Source organism: Bos javanicus, chromosome 7, assembly GCF_032452875.1.
Source record: "Bos javanicus breed banteng chromosome 7, ARS-OSU_banteng_1.0, whole genome shotgun sequence".
NCBI classification, from domain to species: Eukaryota; Metazoa; Chordata; class Mammalia; order Artiodactyla; family Bovidae; genus Bos; species Bos javanicus.
In genome coordinates this window covers 1,234,036-1,253,891 of record NC_083874.1, presented here as the reverse complement: position 1 = coordinate 1,253,891, position 19,856 = coordinate 1,234,036, and the positions used below count along the sequence as shown (strand labels likewise).

At 38.7% G+C, this 19,856-nt stretch overlaps 1 protein-coding gene and 1 long non-coding RNA gene across 3 annotated transcripts in view; both read right to left on the bottom strand.

The window, feature by feature from the left end:
- The window catches only part of RNF130 (ring finger protein 130), a 139,346-nt gene that overhangs the window by 83,589 nt on the left and 35,901 nt on the right, over positions 1-19,856 (bottom strand). For both annotated transcript variants that reach the window (XM_061421283.1, XM_061421282.1), the window contains exon 2: positions 13,642-13,836. In XM_061421283.1, the coding sequence (XP_061277267.1) occupies positions 13,642-13,836 (195 nt within the window). The remainder of the gene's footprint in view (positions 1-13,641; positions 13,837-19,856) is intronic.
- Positions 42-13,635, bottom strand: LOC133250282 (uncharacterized). The gene is made up of 2 exons (XR_009737290.1): positions 4,032-13,635; positions 42-3,973 (listed from the first exon to the last, which is right to left on the bottom strand). It is a non-coding gene; the product is annotated as an uncharacterized LOC133250282 (long non-coding RNA).

The following is a 19,856-nucleotide window of genomic DNA, read 5'->3' as shown; positions in this document are numbered from 1 at the left end:
GGGACTTGGGAGCCCTCGGATTTGGAGCTGCACAGAGAGTGGTCTCTAACAAAGGCTTATGGGATCAAAGTGTAAGACGGGAAATGAAAAAAAAAAAAAAAGAATTCAAAGGAGAAAAAATATGCTACATTCTTTCACAAAATGAATACCCCTGTGGGTGACAGATTATATTATAGATTTCCTGCTGAGATTTGTCACTGTTTTTTTCTAAAACATATACTTGTATTTCATTCCTCTATTCAAAACCTTTCATGTATCCCTGCTGCTGCTGCTAAGTTGCTTTAGTCATGTCTGACTCTGTGCGACCCCGTAGATGGCAGCCCACCAGGCTCCCCCGTCCCTGGGATTCTTCAGACAAGAACACTAGAGTGGGTTGCCATTTCCTTCTCCAATGCGTGAAAGTGAAAAGTGAAAGTGAAGTCGCTCAGTCTTGTCAGACTCTTAGCGACCCCATGGACTGCAGCCTACCAGGATCCTCCGTCCATGGGATTTTCCAGGCAAGAGTACTGGAGTGGGGTATCATGTATCCCTACTGTCAACTAAATAAAGTTCAAACTCCATGACATTCAGGGCATTTCAGGAGACAAGTGGACCTAAATGTAACTGAGCATTGTGTAATGGTTGTTGTTCAGTCACTAAGTCATGTCCAGCTCTTTGCACCCTCACGGACTGCAGCATGCCAGGCTTCCCTGTCCTTCACTATCTCCCAAAGTTTGCTCAAATCATGTCCACTGAGTCAGTGATGTTATTTAACCATCTCATTATCTGCTGCCCCATTTCCTTTTGCCGTCAATCTTTCCCAGCAGCCGGGTCTTTTCCAATGCGTAGGCTCATGTGATGGTAGACACTTCTTATTGACCAAATGAAATCGTTTGTCCAAAGTGACTGAAACAGTGGCTCATGATATAAGTAGTATGCAAGGGTGAAGTGTGGAGGAGGATAAAGCTGAGAGAACAGAGGGCCCACAGAACTGAAAGCTTCAACAAACCCAATGACAGAAGGAGGGAAAGAGAAGAAGCAACAGTCAGAGAACAGGATGCTGGAACTGAGACTCAAAAGACATAAAAATTCCAGGAGATAATGAGGCCCAGGTTCCTAATGAGGTGGAACGGTCAAAGGATCTCAGAGAAGAATTTTAGGTTTGGTCGTTCACTCCCCACATGGATATTGAAGTTGGCCAGGATGATGGCAGGGCTACATATGTATGGGTGAGTAAGTCAGGGGTCAGGGCCTCTGAGAAGCGACAGGCAGGGAGATGAATGACTGATACAAGAGGGACGCACGGTGTGGAACAAGAGAATGAAAGGTAAAGCTGTTACCGTGGAAGTGTGCTGGTGTGAAAGCAGCTGTACTGCTTCAAGAAAATGCCATTACCAGCGATATCCGGCTGATGCCCACAAGGTTCACAACACTGATGAACCTGAAATTGTGCTGAAGTCTGAACCTAAACCACCTGCCCAAAAGCTGACATACAGGAGAGCTCCATGTGTGAGCCACCAAGCGATTTCAGAGTTGCTGGATAATTCCTGATGATTCTCGGCTATAATTTGTCCTCAAAAAGAACAAGGGTCTACAGAACCCTTGTTCTTTTATTCCTTGAGCAGGAAGTTCCGCAAACAAGTAGGGCCAGGGCTCGATGCCCAGTACTCCAATGTCATTTCTTTTCTTCTCATGCTATCCCCTGCCTATACGTACTCATCAGGTAATTTCTGTTCGCATTTTCTACATCATAATAAAGAAAAAATAGGAGCAAAGACCAGATGGAAAAAAAAGCCACTTTTGCCCTTGATATAGAGAGGCAGAGAAGTAGGAGGGTAATTAGGAGGACAGCACCAGACACCAAGAAAATCATCCAATCTTTTAGTTAGAAGAGTTCTTAGAGATCATCTTCAACATAATACAGGAACCCCATATAAATTACTTTAAAAAAAATTCTATTTACTTTTGGCTGGGCTGGGTCTTCATTGCCGCATGGGCTTTTCTCTAGTGAGGGAGAGCAGGGGTCACCCTCCAGTTGCGGTGCAGATTCTCACTGCAGAGGCTGCTCTTGTTGCAGAGCATGGGCTCTAGCGTGCGCAGCTTCAGCAGGTGTGGTTCTCGGGCTCTAGAGCACAAGCTCAACACTTGTGGTGCATACAGGCTCCGTTGCCCCACACAACTGGAATCCTCCCGGACCAGGGGTGGGACCTGTGCCTCCTGCACTGGCAGGTGCATTCTTTACCACTGAGCCACCAGGGAAGCCCAGTTTTTAGTACAGAAAGGTCCTTTTAATAACCAAATTCTTGATTCCTGAATGCCCATTCATGGCTCTTGGTTCTCTTCTCTGGAGAAGCATCAGTGAACAAACAAACTGTATTTCACTTATCGATGGTGTAAAATACCATAAACTGTAAAGTGCATCATTACTGTATGTATCATGAAGAAAAAAATTCTGTGAAACCGTAAGATGCCATCAAATATAAGAAACACCTGCAAGAATTGATGAAAACTCCTCTTCCCTTGGAAGAAGTCAAAGACATCTTTCCTGGAACTCCACCTCAGTCTTTTCTCCAAACTAATTATTCCCAAAGTCCCAAATTATTCATTTTTAAAAAAGATTTTTAAAAGAATCTAACGTTTACAAGTTGGAAATATAAAAACTTCTTCTCCCCCAAACCATTCAAGAGTAAGCTACTGGCATGATGCCACATCATCCCTAAACATTCAGTGTGTATTTTATAAACAAACAAACAAAAAACAATTATAAATAAATAGTACAGTCACCCAAATCAGGAAATTAACACTGATACATTACTGCTCTCTAATCTGAGAGTTCATTCAATTCACTCAATTCCCCAATAAGGTCCTTTACAGTGGTCCACGCCACAACCACGCATTACATTTAACAGTTTCAGGCTTTGCCTGACGCTCACGCCCTTGATGTCTTTATTCTGTAGAATGTCCCTCATTCTGGATGCGTCCAGTGGTTCCTTGTGGCAAGACTCAGGTCACGCACCTCTGGTAGGAACATCACAGAAGTGATGCTGTGCTCTTTCTGGTGAATACGCCCAGGTGGCACAGTTTGGATATAACCCATTACTAGTGATGTTCACTTTGATCATTCATAAAAGTGATGTCCTCCAGGCATTTCCAGTGACTCTTTCCCCTAGTAATCGTTAAGTATTCTGTAGGGAGGTATTTTGAGACTAGGTAAGCATTCCATTCCTCATCAAACTTTCACTTTATTTTACTTTTTAGATCAGTATGAATTCACAGTTATTATTTCACTTAATGGTCTAAAACACTATCATTATTAACTTGATGCTAAAATTCCAAATCGTGTTCAGTAAAACTTTTTCCATCCTGTTCTTTTTTTGACATTTTAAAATGTCTTTTTCAATTAAGAATGAATATAATACTTCAATACCAAGAGCAGCAGGACACTAATGTCTCCCTTCATCTAAATAGTATGCTTACAGGGATACAGGTCAAGCTTTCAATATATTTTTTAGCAACCATGCTACATTTTAGCATATGCTGAACTTACATTGATTATTGTTCCCAGCTGTCCTCAACTTGAACTGTTACTTTCTCCACAAAACCTAGTTTCTATTTTTTTTACACCATTTGTGGGCTGACCTAATGAATACTTTCTTTTCTTTGTTATATGTTCCAAGACCCACCTAGTTTTGTGCCATTTTCAAGTTAAGATACCTATATTTATGTTTGCTTATGAGTTTCATTTTTAAAAAATCTTATTTAAGTATAGTTGATTTACAGTGTTAATGGCTGCTGTACTGCAAAGTGACTCAATTAGACATATATATATATTCTTTTTCACATTCTTTTCCACTATGACTTATCACAGGATACTGAATACAGTTCCCCATGCTATACAGTCGGATCCTGTTGTTTATCCGTCCTATGTATTAGTTTGAATCTCCTAAACCTAAGCTCCCCATCTTTCCCTCCTACACATCCTATTAGTTTGCACCTCCTAATCCTAAGCTCCCCATCTTTCCCTCCTACACGTCCTATGTATTAGTTTGCACCTCCTAATCCTAAGCTCCCCATCTTTCCCTCCTACACATCCCTTGTCCCTTGGCAACCACAAGTCTGTTCTCTCTCTCTGATCTGTTTTGTAGATATGTTCATATGTGCCATATTTTAGACTCCATACGTAAGTGATAACAAATGGTGTTTGTCCTTCTCTTTCTGACTTACTTTACTTAGTATGATAATCTCTAGGTTCATCAATGTTGCTGCAAATGGCATTATTTCATTCTTTTTTATGGCTAAGTAATATTCCACCGTATTGGGTTGGCCAAAGAGTTCCTTTGGTTTTTAAGGAAAAATAAAAGACACATTTTTCATTTCCACTGAGAACTTTATTGAACAGTGTTTTCACTGTTTTGTTCCACTACCTTCTGCCACTTTTCAGGCAACTTCAAAATTTCATTTTCCAAAACTTTTTCTCTTTGAGCAAAGAACTGTTTCAGGTGCCTTTTATAATCCTCCAAGAAATCGAAATTTTTTTCTATTAAGAGAATTTTGTAAAGACAAATAATTGGAAATCTGAAGGTTCAATGTCTGATAATTGTGGACTTTCTAAAGGTGGAATCAAGATTGCCAGGAGAAATATCAGTAACCTCAGATATGCAGATGACACCACCCTTATGGCAGAAAGTGAAGAGGAACTAAAAAGCCTCTTGATGAAAGTGAAAGAGGAGAGTGAAAAAGTTGGCTTAAAGCTCAACATTCAGAAAACGAAGATCATGGCATCTGGTCCCATCACTTCATGGCAAATAGATGGGGAAACAGTGGAAACAGTGGATGACTTTATTTTGGGGGGCTCCAAAATCACTGCAGATGGTGATTGCAGCCATGAGATTAAAAGATGCTTACTCCTTAGAAGGAAAGTTATGACCAACCTAGATAGCATATTCAAAAGCAGAGACATTCCTTTGCCAACAAAAGTCCGTCTAGTCAAGGTTATGGTTTTTCCAGTGGTCATGTATGGATGTGAGAGTGGGACTGTGAAGAAAGCTGAGCGCCAAAGAATTGATGCTTTTGAACTGTGGTGTTGGAGAAGACTCTTGAGAGTCCCTTGGACTGCAAGGAGATCCAACCAGTCCATCCTAAAGGAGATCAGTCCTGGGTATTCTTTGGAAGGAATGATGCTAAAGCTGAAACTCCAGTACTTTGGCCACCTCATGCAAAGACTTGACTCATTGGAAAAGACTCTAATGCTGGGAGGGATTGGGGGCAGGAGGAGAAGGGGACGACAGAGGATGAGATGGCTGGATGGCATCACCGACTCAACGGACGTGAGTTTGAGTGAACTCCGGGAGTTGGTGATGGACAGGGAGGCCTGGCATGCTGCGATTCATGGGGTAGCAAAGAGTCAGACACAACTGAGCAACTGGACTGAACTGAATTCTGACCCATGTGAGGTGAACTCATTATAGTTTTGCTTTGCATTTCTCTAATAATAAGTGATGATCAGCATCTTTTCATTTGTTTATAGGTCACCTGTTATGTTTTCTTTGGAGAACTTTCTATTTAGGTCTTCTGCCCATTTTTTTATTGGGTTGTTTGCTTTTCTGTTATTGAACTATATGAGCTGTTTGTATATTTTGGAAAGTAAGCCCTTGTCAGTTGTACCACTTGCAAATATCTTCTCCCAGTCTGTAGGCTGTCTTTTCATTTTGTTTATGGTTTCCTTTGCTGTGCAAAAGCTTGCAAATTTGATTAGGTACAAGTTTTTGATAAAAAAAAAAAATTTTAATGAGTGGAGAAAGAAAAGTTAAGTCCACAGGCATTCCAACCAGGGAATATTTAAATTGAGAAGAAAACTTATGATAGCTTTTATACCAAGCACCAGCACTCCAAAGGCCTTACAATATGCTTTTTACGTTTAAAAACTTCTAAGTCTGAGAGCTCAGTGAACTGAAGAAAATGGATGGTGGTTGGTGTCAGTCAGGTTTCTCACTTTTGGAGTGGGAGTTTACAGATAAGCAAAGGGAGAAAAGCACAAGGATCCATGTAATATAATGGATTAAAGTTGGAAACCTAAGTATGAACTCATTCTTAGTTTAATACAGATACAAATGGTTATATATAGAAATATTTAGTTATGTGCATATACAGATATTAGTATACACATATATATATTTCCTTTCTCTGTCAACTGAGAAGGTCCAGAAACAATAAAACCTTAATAGTAACAAGTACATCTAATACCCAGAGCTTGATTTCTAGTATTATTTTCCAATAAATGGAAACTAGGGTTCCTTGGAGAAATCCTTGATTCTAGGAATGGGAAAGGAAATATATACAAGATGAACCTGGAGCATCTTAAAGCACCAGAAAAGAAGAAAATGCTCAAAACACAAAACAAAAAAACCCCCAACACTCATAGTAATGGAAGCATGTCAAAGGACACAAGAGTCAACTGAAAGAGCTCCCAATGGCCAAAGTTGGAATGTGAACAAAAAATAAGCCAAGAAATATTGTATTGTAATACAAAGTACAAAATAAATATCCGTAAGTCCATTCTGATACATATAAATGACTGAATAGATCAACAGAAAAGAGACAAACCATCATATGGAATAATTCCAAGTAAATATGTGATACTCTGCCCTAAGGAGGGGAAGCCTAACCCCCAGCGCCTGAAGTGTGGGCTGTGCACAGTGGCCTCCTACAGAGCGCTGTACAGAAGAGGGAAAGAGGAACGCTATGATGGAGAAGCCTGATCAACAGCCAGGTAGTCAAGGTAACACCAACAGTGATCACTCACACTGGTACAGCATGACAGGCGATGAGAATGACACCTTACCCCTGCGGCCTTCCTCCCTCAAACCTTTATCCTCAGTCTAATCATGAAGAAAAAGCAAACAAATCCCACTGAAGGACATTACACAAAATACCTGAACAGGAGTCCTAAAAAACTGTCATAGCCAAGAGAAGCCTAGCAGATATAATGACCAAAAGTAATGTAATATCCTGGATGGGATCCTGGAACTCCAAAGGACATCAGATAAAAACTAAAGAAACTGGAATAAAATTGGAAGTGTAGTGAAAGTCGCTCAGTCATGTCCAGCTCTTGCGACCCCATGGACTAGAGTGTAGCCTCCCAGACTCCTCTGTCCATTGGATTCTCCAGGACAGAATACTGGAGTGGGTAGCCTTTCCCTTCTCCAGGGGATCTTCCCAGCCCAGGGATCGAATCCAGGTCTCCTACATTGCAGGCAGATTCTTTACCAGCTGAGCCACAAGGGAAGCCCAAGGATAAGCCTAACTGAATAAAATATGGACTTTAGTTAATAATAACATACCAAGAGTTTCCCTGGTGGCTTAGTGGGTAAAGAATCTGTCTGCAGGAGACATAAGAGACATGGGTTTGATCCCTGGGTCAGGAAGATCCCCTCGAGAAGGGCAGGGCAACCTACTCTAGTATTCTTACCTGGAGAATACCATGGACAGATGAGCCTGGTGGGCTACAGTCCATGGGGTCACCAAGGATGGGACAGGACTGAAGTGACTTAACACACACATGCATGCAATATACCAATATTGATTCATTAATTATTAATGAACAATTAATAATTGTTAATAATAACATGCCAATATTGGTTCATTAAGTGCAACAAATGTACCATGCTAATGTAATATGTTAATAATAAGAGAAACTGGGCACAGTGTCTATGGGAATTATCTGTACTATCTTTGCAATTTTTCTGTGAATGTAAATCTGTTCTAAAAGGTTTATTTTAAAGAGTCATGCCATAAAATGGAACTTATCTGGAAAAAAAAACAGTGACTAGAAAACAAAGAAACAACACTTCTAAAGTGCTTAAACCCAGAATTCTACATCTATGTCCTTAAAAAATGACAGCAGAAAAAGACACTTTAGGGTAAATGAATGATGAGAGAATTTGTCACAGCAGATCTGTGCTGCAAGAAATGATTTAAAACATTATCTAGACTGAAAGGGAAATGACATTAGATATCTCTGACTATACAAAGGAAAAAAGAACACCAGAAATGCAACATATGAGTAAATAATATAAAAGTCTATCACTTTTCCCTTCATCAGTTTTTTTGTTCCCATTGGGGTCGCAAAGAGTCGGACACGACTGAACGACTGAACTGAACTGAACTGACCCTCACCAACAAGTGACTTCTTTTCATTCCTCCTCCAAAGGCTCTACAGACTTAAGAGTTTGACAGTAAGTCTTACAAGGGCAGAAAAGCCCTCCTAGGGAGAGTCCATCTACAAACTCTGGGGAAGGATTTTACAGTTAAAACTATGGAGGGGTACTTTGGGCATTTAGTAGGCATGTGCCTGGGAGGCTAAACACTCTGTAAATACAAAGGATAGTTCTACAGAGCCAAGAACTTTCAGTATCCTACCTCCTGAAAAATCCGAACTGAGGAGCATTGTAAGGTATCAATGAATCTTTACCAGTCCTCTAACACATGGAGCAAGGCTGCACCATTTTCCTTAGCAGCTGTGCCTGCGGCACTAGCTCTGAGCTTGTCCCTGTAAATCCAGGTCACCGTCATATGAACAGCTAACAAGTAAAAAATGCCTTCTGTCCTGTAACCTGTGAAACTGATTTCTAAGCTAGTATTCTAAACCCCACGCAGATCGTTTACATTATTTCAGCTTCCTCCTCTTCTACTGCTGGAGAGGAAAGGATAAGTACAAGCAAGATAAAATCACAAGTCAAGTGATGAGTCCAATCAATTTACTCAGGATACTGAGCCTGCAGTGTCTGAATTAGGAATACTAGAAGATAAATTGTCTTAAGTATCTAGCAGAGGGAGGGGCTCTCCACTTCCAGGGAAATAAAGGACAAGTTCAGAGCTTACAGGAATGTTTTAAAACAATCATCAGCAGTCATTTTTAAAAAGTTGTTCTTTTTCAAAAGCTACTGCTTACATATTAGTTTCAAATTTTTCTTGATAATCATGAATTTCTGAAAAAAGTGTATGGATCATATGGAAGATACAGAAGAGATATTTGCAAACTCAGGCCACAGACACAATTAAGAGTATAGTAAAATTTAAAATGCAAAGTCAATCTGTTCTGAAGTAATTAAATTCATATTCAATTAGACCCTAAAAACTAAACAGTTAAAGCAACAGTATGACTATTATTTATTTTCTTGATGGGCTTTTAGAATAAAGGAATAGATTTACATTAAGTGACCCAAATTATGGATATTTAAAGATATTTTACAATGTATTTGTGATTTATCTTTACTTGTTTTCACAAGGTGTGATTTTTTTCCTATTCACAAAGAGAATATTTAAAATGCAAACTCAATCTGTTCTGAAGTAATTAAATTCATATTCAATTAGACCCTAAAAACTAAACAGTTAAAGCAACAGTATGACTATTATTTATTTTCTTGATGGGCTTTTAGAATAAAGGAATAGATTTACATTAAGTGGCCCAAATTATGGGTATTTAAAGATATTTTACAATGTATTTGTGATTTATCTTTACTTGTTTTCACAAGGTGTGATTTTTTTCCTATTCACAAAGAGAATATTCTATATTTTACAGAGTAATTTTTTCTGTTCATTGCTAGATAATATAGAGCTATATATCTTTTTTAAAAAAGAGAATATGATGCAGAAAAGGTAAAGAGCTATTTGATTGATTCTATTCAACCAGTTAAAGGAACACTAAAGAAGCATTCGATACTGCTAATTGACATAAAGATAGAAAAGTAAATTATTCGGTTAAACGTTTACCTAAATTACCTCATCTTCCTATTAAAATGAAAAAATGCTCACAGATTCTTACAGACATACAAATAAAACTATCAAAGAGCTCTCTGACTTGACAACAATTTGACACAATTTATGACTGTTAAGCAATAAAGTCTATATTAATTTTTAAAAGCCAGGAAAATAAATCCTTAACTTTTATACAAATGTGCATTATTTTAAACTATGCAAGTGCCCATAACTTCCCCTTTATACTACCACATATTTGTTAACTACATTACAAAGAACTTATTCTGCCAAGTAGAGGTAACAAATAAAACCACAAATTGAGCGGTCTTTCCTGTCAATGATGTCATGGACACTGTGCCAGAAAAGATGTCCTTCAGCCACCAGATGAAGGGCATTCATTAGAACAAACAGGAATAAGCTCTTGAAACATTGTCAACATGGCAAGAAAATGAAATACTTAACAATGTGAAATTTTAAAATTAGTTATAAAATATATCCTTAAATGAAATGAAAGCTTAACAAAGCTAAATATCTTCATGAAATCATTTCAATGCAGCACATACTTATTTTGTTCAAGATATTTTGCTAACCATTGCAGAAAATAAAAAGACACAAACTTTAACTTAAAGAAACCCACAGTCTTCTCTCTACCGCCAGTCAAGTATACACATGATGACAACAGAAAACAAAAGGACAGTGCCGTCCAGAGCTACAAAAAAGACGCTATGAAGACTGAAGGGGCCTCAGACAGTAAACTCACCGAGGGTGTGGCCCAGGGCTCTTTTTATCAACTCTCACCAGTTCATATTAGTTCATATTACAATGCACAGCACAAAGTGCTGTTTCTCAAATGAAGGGTGGATAACAGAATTGACATGTGAGCAGGGGAGGGCTAAAACACGGATCTCCCCCTTGAGATGCGGAACTACAGGTATATTCCAGGTATCTTTGCAGGTACAGATACAAGGGGTATCTAGTTACTCTGACAGAAGGGTCCTTGAACCTTACACAGAAACAGGAAGAAAGGGCTCTGTGAAGGAGAGAGAAGCAGTGCACACTAATGAGCCAGGAGAACAATGGTTCTCAGAGCACAGAGATTGTCTATGCTGCTGTCCTCCACAGCAAGGACTCATGGCCTTCCAGAGAAAGAGACTGAGAGACCAAAGAGGTCTTCCTACAGAGGAGGCAACGTGGCCTACATCACGGGGAGGAAGTCAGTGAAAAATCTGAGAAGGAAACCTAGCTTTCTTATCTTTACCTATTTCTCAAAGCCAGACCTGTGGACCAGTGGCATTAGTGTCACATATAAACTTCTTAAAAACAGAGTCTCAGGCTACACTCCAGACCTACTCAATCAAAATCTCCATTTTAACAAGATTCCCAGAGGATACACATATACATCAAAATCTGAGGAGTATCCCAGAGCATCTGTCTAGATGTGACATTACTGGATCACAATGTTTGAGTTCTTTAATGGTATTAGACGGTACTAAATTTCTCTCTGAAGCATTGTCTCACGTTCTTTCTAATTTTCTGTGTATTATAAAGCCATAGTTTTGCACTATAAAGCCATTTCTTATTGCTTTTATATTACATTTGCCTTACAAAAGTTCTATATGCTAAGAATATATCCTCAAACTCTATCTAATTTTCCTTATTTGTGTTATCAGCTAAAATGTAATAAAAGAGTTACATGGTTAATAAATTTGGGAAACTGCAGGTTAATCAATTAAAACAAGTCTTTAAGACTTCTCAGAGACTTCAGTATGTTTATTAGGAGCTTCTAAAATTGAAATATTTTTCAAGCATTTTCTAAAACTTATTTCATCATTTACCTTTTTTCCTCCATGGGTCATCTATGGAACATTTTTGGATACTCTTAACATTTCAAGGAACACAGATGGAAAATCCATGTTAATTTAGAAAGAATTCTCTCCCTTTTTAAACAAAAAATCATTGAGGGAGAAAAAAAAGACAAACTTGATTCCCTCTCTTATAATCCCCAGATCTTTACATACTTAAAAGATTCTCATTCTCACTACCTCTCTAGTGGTTTTGTATATGTAAAATAACATCACATAAAAAGAAAAATACATTCTGCTCAGTTGAATTTCTCGCTATCCATTTTTCTTTGTGTTTTCAGTAAGAAGAAAACAGCAAGGAATGATTAGGTCCAAAATTTCGAAGTTTTTTCTTCCCTCTAATACAGCTGATGAGAGCAAACTGGCATCTGCTCTAAGACCTAGGCAGAAAAACCACTGTCATTTTTTTTTTGAGGATAACTGATTTACAATGCTGTGTTAGTGATCTCTGACAGTGAAAATCACACATTCTATTTTATTTATACCTTCCTTAAAAAGTTTCAGTTTTCCTACAATAAACACAAATTACTTTTGGAGAAAGAAAAAATATATATATTTTAATTCTAAAATGCTTAATTTGAAGGGAATAAAACAAGTTAGAGCAATAAAATTTAAATTAATCTGCGTTATTCTATTAAGATGTACACAAAAGTATCAATGATCTTAAATTAGGTGAGGTCTTTCCAAGACAACTGTCTAAAATTGATAATGCAAATATTAATTATGATTAAAGAGTTAATTCTTTAAATAAGTCATTAATCTTTAACATTTTTTATAAGTGCAGAATTAAAGTTTATCTAGGTTTCAACTAGTTGTAATAGATTGGTAAACTGAAAGGTAAACACCAAAACACCTGTGTCTAAGCCTCTCTTCTGCTGGCCCTTGCTTGCTTCAATCTCTTGGTCTGTAAGTGGGAGAGTACCTATAACATACATGGCCATGATGAGGCCATGAGGCCATGACTGTCTAAGAAAATATGTAAAAAAGAGACTCCTCTACATCATGTCACCAGAGAAACACAAATTAAAACAACCTATTACAATGACCAAAAAGAAGGAAAAAAAAAAATGACAGCACGAAATGCTGGTGAGGATGTGGAGTAACAGGAAATTTTCATTTTCTGCTGCTGGAAATATATAAAGTGGTACAGCCACTCTTGAAAATAGTTTGATGGTTTCTTACATAACTATCCTCTTACTGTACAACTCAGCAATCAGGCTCCTTAGTATTTATCCAAGGGAACTGAAAACTTATGTCCACACAAAAACCTGCACATATGTTTATGGTGGCTTCACTCATAACTGCTCAAACCTGGAAGCAACCAAGACGTCCTTCAGTAAGTGACTTGATAAATAAACTGTGGAACACCCAGAAACCAGAATATTCAGCACTCAAAAATAATGAGCTATCAAGTCATGAAAAGACATGGAGGAAACCTAAATGCATATAACTAAGTGAAAAAAGCCAGTCTGAAAAATGTCCAGATTCTGCTGGGAACCTAAAATTGCTTTAAAAAGTAAAGTCTAATAAAAACCAAAAAATTCACTGCTATATCGTGCCTGCCATATATATAGCAGTGCTCAATAAATTGCACCATTGTTATTAAAACAAGCACATTAGAAATATCCTGTTTCCACAGAAATGAAGAAATATGGTTACTACTATAATTAAAGTAATTACTAAGTTAGTTTCAACATTCATTTTGATAAGATAAAAGGCATGACATAATCTGGATGAATGATTCTAAATCTAAGGTACTATTTTTCAAAGTTACCAAGTGAAATGTGAAATGACTAAGGATTCAGTCACAGTCAGTTCCTTAATGAGTGCAAGTCTCACAGTGTTTTACTGTCGTTATGTAAGAAAAAGTTCAACTAAAAGAAAAAAAATGTATCTCAACAAACAAATGGCAATACCAAAGAAAAATATAATCCTAGAATTATGTTGGAAATGATATGGTTTCAGCAAGAGGTAGAATGCCTTCCTATAAAGCAATAATTTGCCAGAGGGAAAACAAAATCTACAACTTCCTTTTTTTGTTTACCTGGATGAGTCATGGTGACTGGCTCCTCTTTGGATTTATTATTGTAGATGACTACAGCAACTGCATTGTGGAAAGCAGCCCGTGATATTTTCTCTTTAAAGGTGCAATTTCCCCTCTGCAGCAAGGCAATCCACTGTTTGATGTTAGGAGGGACAAAGAACCGTGTTTGAGGATCACAGCCCAGATGATCAGCAACTAGACAGATGAGAAGAGGGAAAAAAAACAACCAGAGATATTAACTTTTTCCTCAAGGAAACAAAATCAATCAAGTCTTCGTCAAAGTGCTTAACTATTCTCTGGATACCACAGCACTTCAAGCAGCTTGCTCCCAGCAGAGCTATAAATACATCCACAAAGGACAACGCAATGAATCCGAGTCCATATCTGTTCAGGGAGAGAGATGCTCCATTAAAACGTTACCTGTAAAGGAAATTAGAAGGGAAAGACTGTTTAACTTCACAGATTGACAAAATATTAAAGACTGACCATATCTAATGTAGGTTGGTGAAGAGAGGAGGAAGATATGACAAACAGAACCCCCAGCAATCCAAGGGATGGATCTACCCTGACTTCTGCTCATTCACCGCAGTTCAGTTCAGTTGCTCAGTCCTGTCTGACTCTTTGCCATGCCATGAACTGCAGCACGCCAGGCTTCCCTGACCCTCACCAACTCCAGGAGCTTGCTCAAACTCACATCCATCAAGTTGGTGATGCCATCCAACCATCTCATCCTCTATCGTCCCCTTCTCCTCCTGCCTTCAATCTTTCCCAGCATCAGGGTCTTGTCCATTAAGTCAGTTCTTTGCATCAGATGGCCAAACTATCAAGAGTTTCAGCTTCAGCATCAGTCCTTCCCATGAATATTCAGGACTGATTTCCTTTTGGATTGACTGGTTTGATCTACTTGCAGTCCAAGGGACTCAAGAGTCTTCTCCAACACCACAGTTCAAAAGCATCAATTCTTCTGTGCTCAGCTTTCTTTATACTCCAACTCTCACATTCATACATGACTAATGGAAAAATCATAGCTTTGACTAGATGAACCTTTGTCAGCCAAGTAATATCTCTGCTTTTTAATACGCTGTCTAGGTTGGTCACAACTTTTCTTCCAAGGAGCAAGCGTCTTTTAACTTCATGGCTGCAGTCACCATCTGCAGTGATTTTGGAACCCAAAAAAATAAAGTCTGTCATTGTTTCCACGGTTTCCCCATCTGTTTGCCATGAAATGATGGGGTCAGATGCCATGATCTTAGTTTTCTGAATGTTGAATTTTAAGCCAACTTTTTCACTCTCCTCTTTCACTTTGATCAAGAGGCTCTGTAGTTCCTCTTTACTATCCGCCAGAAGGGTGGTGTCATCTGCATATCTGAGGTTATTGATATTTCTCCCAGCAATCTTGATTCCAGCTTGTGCTTCATCCAGCCCAGCATTTCACATGATGTACACTGCATATAAGTTAAATAAGCAGGGTGACAATATACAGCCTTGACCTACTCCTTTCCCAATTTGGAACCAGTCTGCTGTTCCGTGTTTGGTTCTAACTGTTGCTTCCTGACCTGCATACAAATTTCTCAAGAGGCAGGTCAGGTGGTCTGGTATTCCCATCTCTTTCAGAATTTTCCAGTTTGTTGTGATCCACACAGTCAAAGACTTTGGAACAGTCAATAAAGGAGAAATAAATGTTTTTCTGGGAACTCTCTTGCTTTTTCGATGATCCAGCAGATGTTGGCAACTTGATCTCTGGTTCCTCTGCCTTTTCTAAATCCAGCTTGAACATCTGGAAGTTCACGGTTCACATACTGTTGAAGCCTGGCTTGGAGAATTTTGAGCATTACTTTACTAGCATGTGAGATGAGTGCAATTGTGTGGTAGTTTGAGCATTCTTTGGCATTGCCTTTCTTTGGGATTGAAATGAAATCAGACCTTTTCCAATCCTGTGGCCACTGCTGGGTTTTCCAAATTTGCTGGTATATTGAGTGCAACACTCTCACAGCATCATCTTTTAGGATTTGAAATAGCTCAACTGGAATTCCATCACCTCCACTAGCTTTGTTGGTAATGATGCTTCCAAGGCCCACTTGACTTCATCTGGCTTTAGGTGAGTGATCACACCATTGTGGTTATCTGGGTCATGAAGATCTTTTTTTTTGTATAGATCTTCTGGGTATTCTTGCCACCTCTTAATATCTTCTGCTTCTGCTAGGTCCATACTATTTCTGTCCTTTATTGTGCCCATCTTTGCATGAAATGTTCCTTTGGTATCTCTAATTTTCTTGACGACATCTCCAGTCTTTCCCATTCTGTTGCCTTCCTCTATTTCTTTGCATTACTTATCTCCTGATCCCCATCTCCATCATCACCACAAGGAGACTGATTTTGCTTGGCGTAAATGAGAAAGCCAAACTTTCGGTTCTGTTACTAACAGTCTTGTTAAAATTCAAGTATCCTTGAACAAATTTCTCAGTAAGTGTCAAAGAAAATTAGAAAAGTTCAGGTCTGCATATGAAAGTTTAAATTAGTTAAAGTAACATGTGAAGTGAAAGTCGCTCAGTTGTGTCTGACTCTTTGTGACCCCATGGACTGTACAGTCCATGGAATTCTCCAGGCCAGAATACTGGAGTAGGTAGCCTTACCCTTCTCCAGGGGATCTTCCCAACCCAGGGATCGAACTCAGGTCTCCCAGACTGCAGGCGAATTCTTTACCAGCTGAGCCACAAGGGAAGTCCAAGAATATTGGAGTGGGTAGCTTCCAGCAGATCTTCCCAACCCAGGAATGGAACCAGGGTCTCCTGCACTGCAGGAGGATTCTTTACCAACTGAACTATCACGGAAAATAACATGAAACTAGAATAAATATTCCTGTAATTTATGTGTTGTGTTAAGCTACTTCAGTTGTGTCCAACTCTGTGTGACCCTAACGACTGTAGCCTGCCAGGCTCCTTGGTCCATGGGATTATCCAAGGAAGAATATTGGAGTGGGCTGCCGTGCCCTTCTCCAGGGAATCTTTTCCACCCAGGGATCAAACCCACGTCTTCTGTGGCTTCCACATTGTAGGTGGATTCTCTACTGCTGTGTCACCAGGAAAGCCTCATCTAATTTATATTTATGGGCAAATATGTCTCTATAGTTTCACATTAGGATACATATATTAACTTATTATAGCTACTTGTCTAACAAAATACACAAAGACACCGAAACTATCCACTGGGACATAAATTACATGGTCATTGTCCTAGATTTGGAGGGAAGTTTTTTCAAGTACATTTAAATTTGTCAGGGGAAGTTGATCAATTTTTGATTCTGCAAACACGGGAATTATATCTCTGGCACTCTGCCTATCTTAAAAAGCTGTCCCTGGCTGCTCTTTCCATTCTCATCCTTACTTTTATAGCAGGTTAAAATGAAAAGGGAAGGGCAGTTCAGAAGGAGGAAGAAAGTCACAAACATTTATTCTGAAGACATGCAGTGCCAGAGAATGGTGTGCCCTAGCCTTCCTGGAATTGGCACTGCCAGTACTCTGAGGGCTGAGAGGGAGGGAAGGAAAGGAGCGCAGCACAAATGGGTAACACTAGAAGGAAATAAACAATGAAAAATTAAACATTAAACAAATGAGGTGTACAATAAGACAACACCAGGGGGGAAATGGTTGCTGTCTATGCCCTGGAAGCACACTGCTTAGCAAAAGAAATGAAATGTTCACACTACTTAGAGAAAACGTAAAATGTAGAGATGTCACTAACTTCAGAGAAATGCTACATCTATCATTCCCTCTTAAATAATAGCTTTCCCTAAATTCTTTTATTATCCTGGTGATGAACAGCAACGAGAGCATATTTGTTACTACAAAGTGGGAGACAGATGATTTCACAATTTGTCGTGATTGACACTGTTGACAACTATGACTCACCTTTTCCTGAAACAGTTTCTACACTCCGAAACTTAAGTCCTTTCTCAGTCAAACAGAGAGAAAAAAAGGTTATGTCATGATTTTGTGTAAGTTTCTCAGTCGTGTCTGACTCTTTGTGATCCCATGAACTATAGCCCACCAGGCTCCTCTGTCCATATGTCCATAAGATTCTCCAGGCAAGAATACTGGAGTGGGTTGGCGTTTCCTTTTCCAGGGAATCTTCCCGACCCAGGTCTCCTGCATTGCAGGCAGTATTTTTACACTCTGAGCCACCAGGGAAGCCCTATGTCATGATTTTAATAGTCAACTTTTGAAAGACACAAAAAAATCATCAAACTCTGAAATTTTGAAACAGATATTACTTTCGGTAATAATGTCTGTTTCATAGATAATTATCATGCTTAAAAATATAAGCATTTAGTCAATGTGTTATGATAACCTCACTGTCTTGGGAAAATTTTCAAGAATACCTAGAGATCTGTATGCTTGTCTTCTATGAAACATGGGTATTTTCTACACAGATGTGTGTGAAGTCTATCCACAACCCAGTAGCACACCTCCACCCCATTTTCCTAGCTCCTAATACCTACCACTTCGATTTCATTCTTTCTCTCTGATTTTGACAGTATCATTGTCCACTTAGAAGAACAGCAGTTCTCTAGTAAGTCACAAAGTCTAAGACTGAAAAGACACACCAAGGGGTACAACAAAAGAGCAAAATTTACGAAACATACTGAAGGAAAAACTAAAAATCCTCTTAAGGAATCCTCACCCACTAAGAACAGATTCTACGAACAACTCCATCATCAATACAAATTCCAACAACAGATTGTATGTGGAAAAGAAGTTTCCTGTTCCCCCAAATTTATCCAAATCATTATTCACTAAGGGTCTTTGAAAACCTTTATATCAATAAAAATATAGTAAGAAATTCAAGTTCTTATTTAACAGATTTTATCTGCTCTTGGCTGCACTGGGTCTCTGTTGCTGGTGTGCTCGGACTTTCTCCAATTGCAGAGTGGGGGCTACTCTCCAGTTGTGGTGTGCAGGCTTCTCACTGCAGTGGTTCCTCTTGTTGCAGAGCACAGGCTCTAGTAGTTGTAGCATGCAGGCTCTAACCGCCCCTCGACACGTGGAATCTTCCTGAACCAGGGATCAAACCCATGTCCTCTGCATTGGCAGGGGGATTCTTAACCACTGGACCACCGATGAAGTAAAAGTTGCTCAGTCATGTCCAACTCTTTGCGACCCCATGGACTATACAGTCCATGGAATTCTCCAGGCCAGAATACTGGAGTGGGTAGCCTTTCCCTTCTCTGGAGATCTTCCCAACCCACGGATCAAACCCCGGTCTCCCACATTGCAGGCGGATTCTTTACCAGCTGAGCCACCAGGGAAGTCCCTAAATTCACGTTCTTGTTCAAGGAAGTTCAGAAAAAAAAAATAAGGGATTTTTATAATCACTTAGTACCATGGTATGCTTATCTATGCTTGGCTTTAATTAACAAATAACTTGAACAATGAAATAATGTCAACAGCTCTACAACACAACTTCTCAAGAGGACTGATGACTGGCTGGCACTACTCCAGAATTTAATCCCAGTTATTTATACTTGAAGTAATTTATTAAGTAAAGACAAGCAGTAGTATGGCATAAAATATCTATGAATCACTAAATTTACTTCCACTAAAAATCATAATGAAAATGTGAAATAATAGGTGATATAAAATGATAAAGTATTTTACAATTTTATTTGTCAAATGTATCTCAGTAAATTTGGAAAACATTTTTACATTATTGAGAAACTTAACTTCAATTTTTTTTTTGTATGGACTTTCCTGTTGAGCCCAGAAATAGTAATGAGACTAATTATCCCTTAACAAGAACCAAACAATTCTGGACAGGAACAATTAGGGAATACTCACTTCAACGAATATTAACTTAAATGCTCAGTAACATACTAAATACCAGAGAGAAATACAACAGAACCAAACACCTTGGTCTTTAATGTTAAAGCACCACTAAATGGATTGAAGATGCATGCCTGGCACAGAAATTAAATATCAACAAAGTAGTTAAAAATGCCAACGCAGAGAGCTTACAAATTTAGGAAAGGAAAAGAGCAACATAATGGTCTAAGTTTAGTGGAAGTTGGAAGCTAAAACACTTGAAAACTGGTCAAGCAGAAAGGGGAGGGGCACAAGCGACCAGCATAAACATACAGAACAAAGACTGTCTCTTAAACTTCTTGTGAAAATCAAACAAATTTTATTTATTTTTGGCTGCACTGGTCTTCGTTGCTGGTG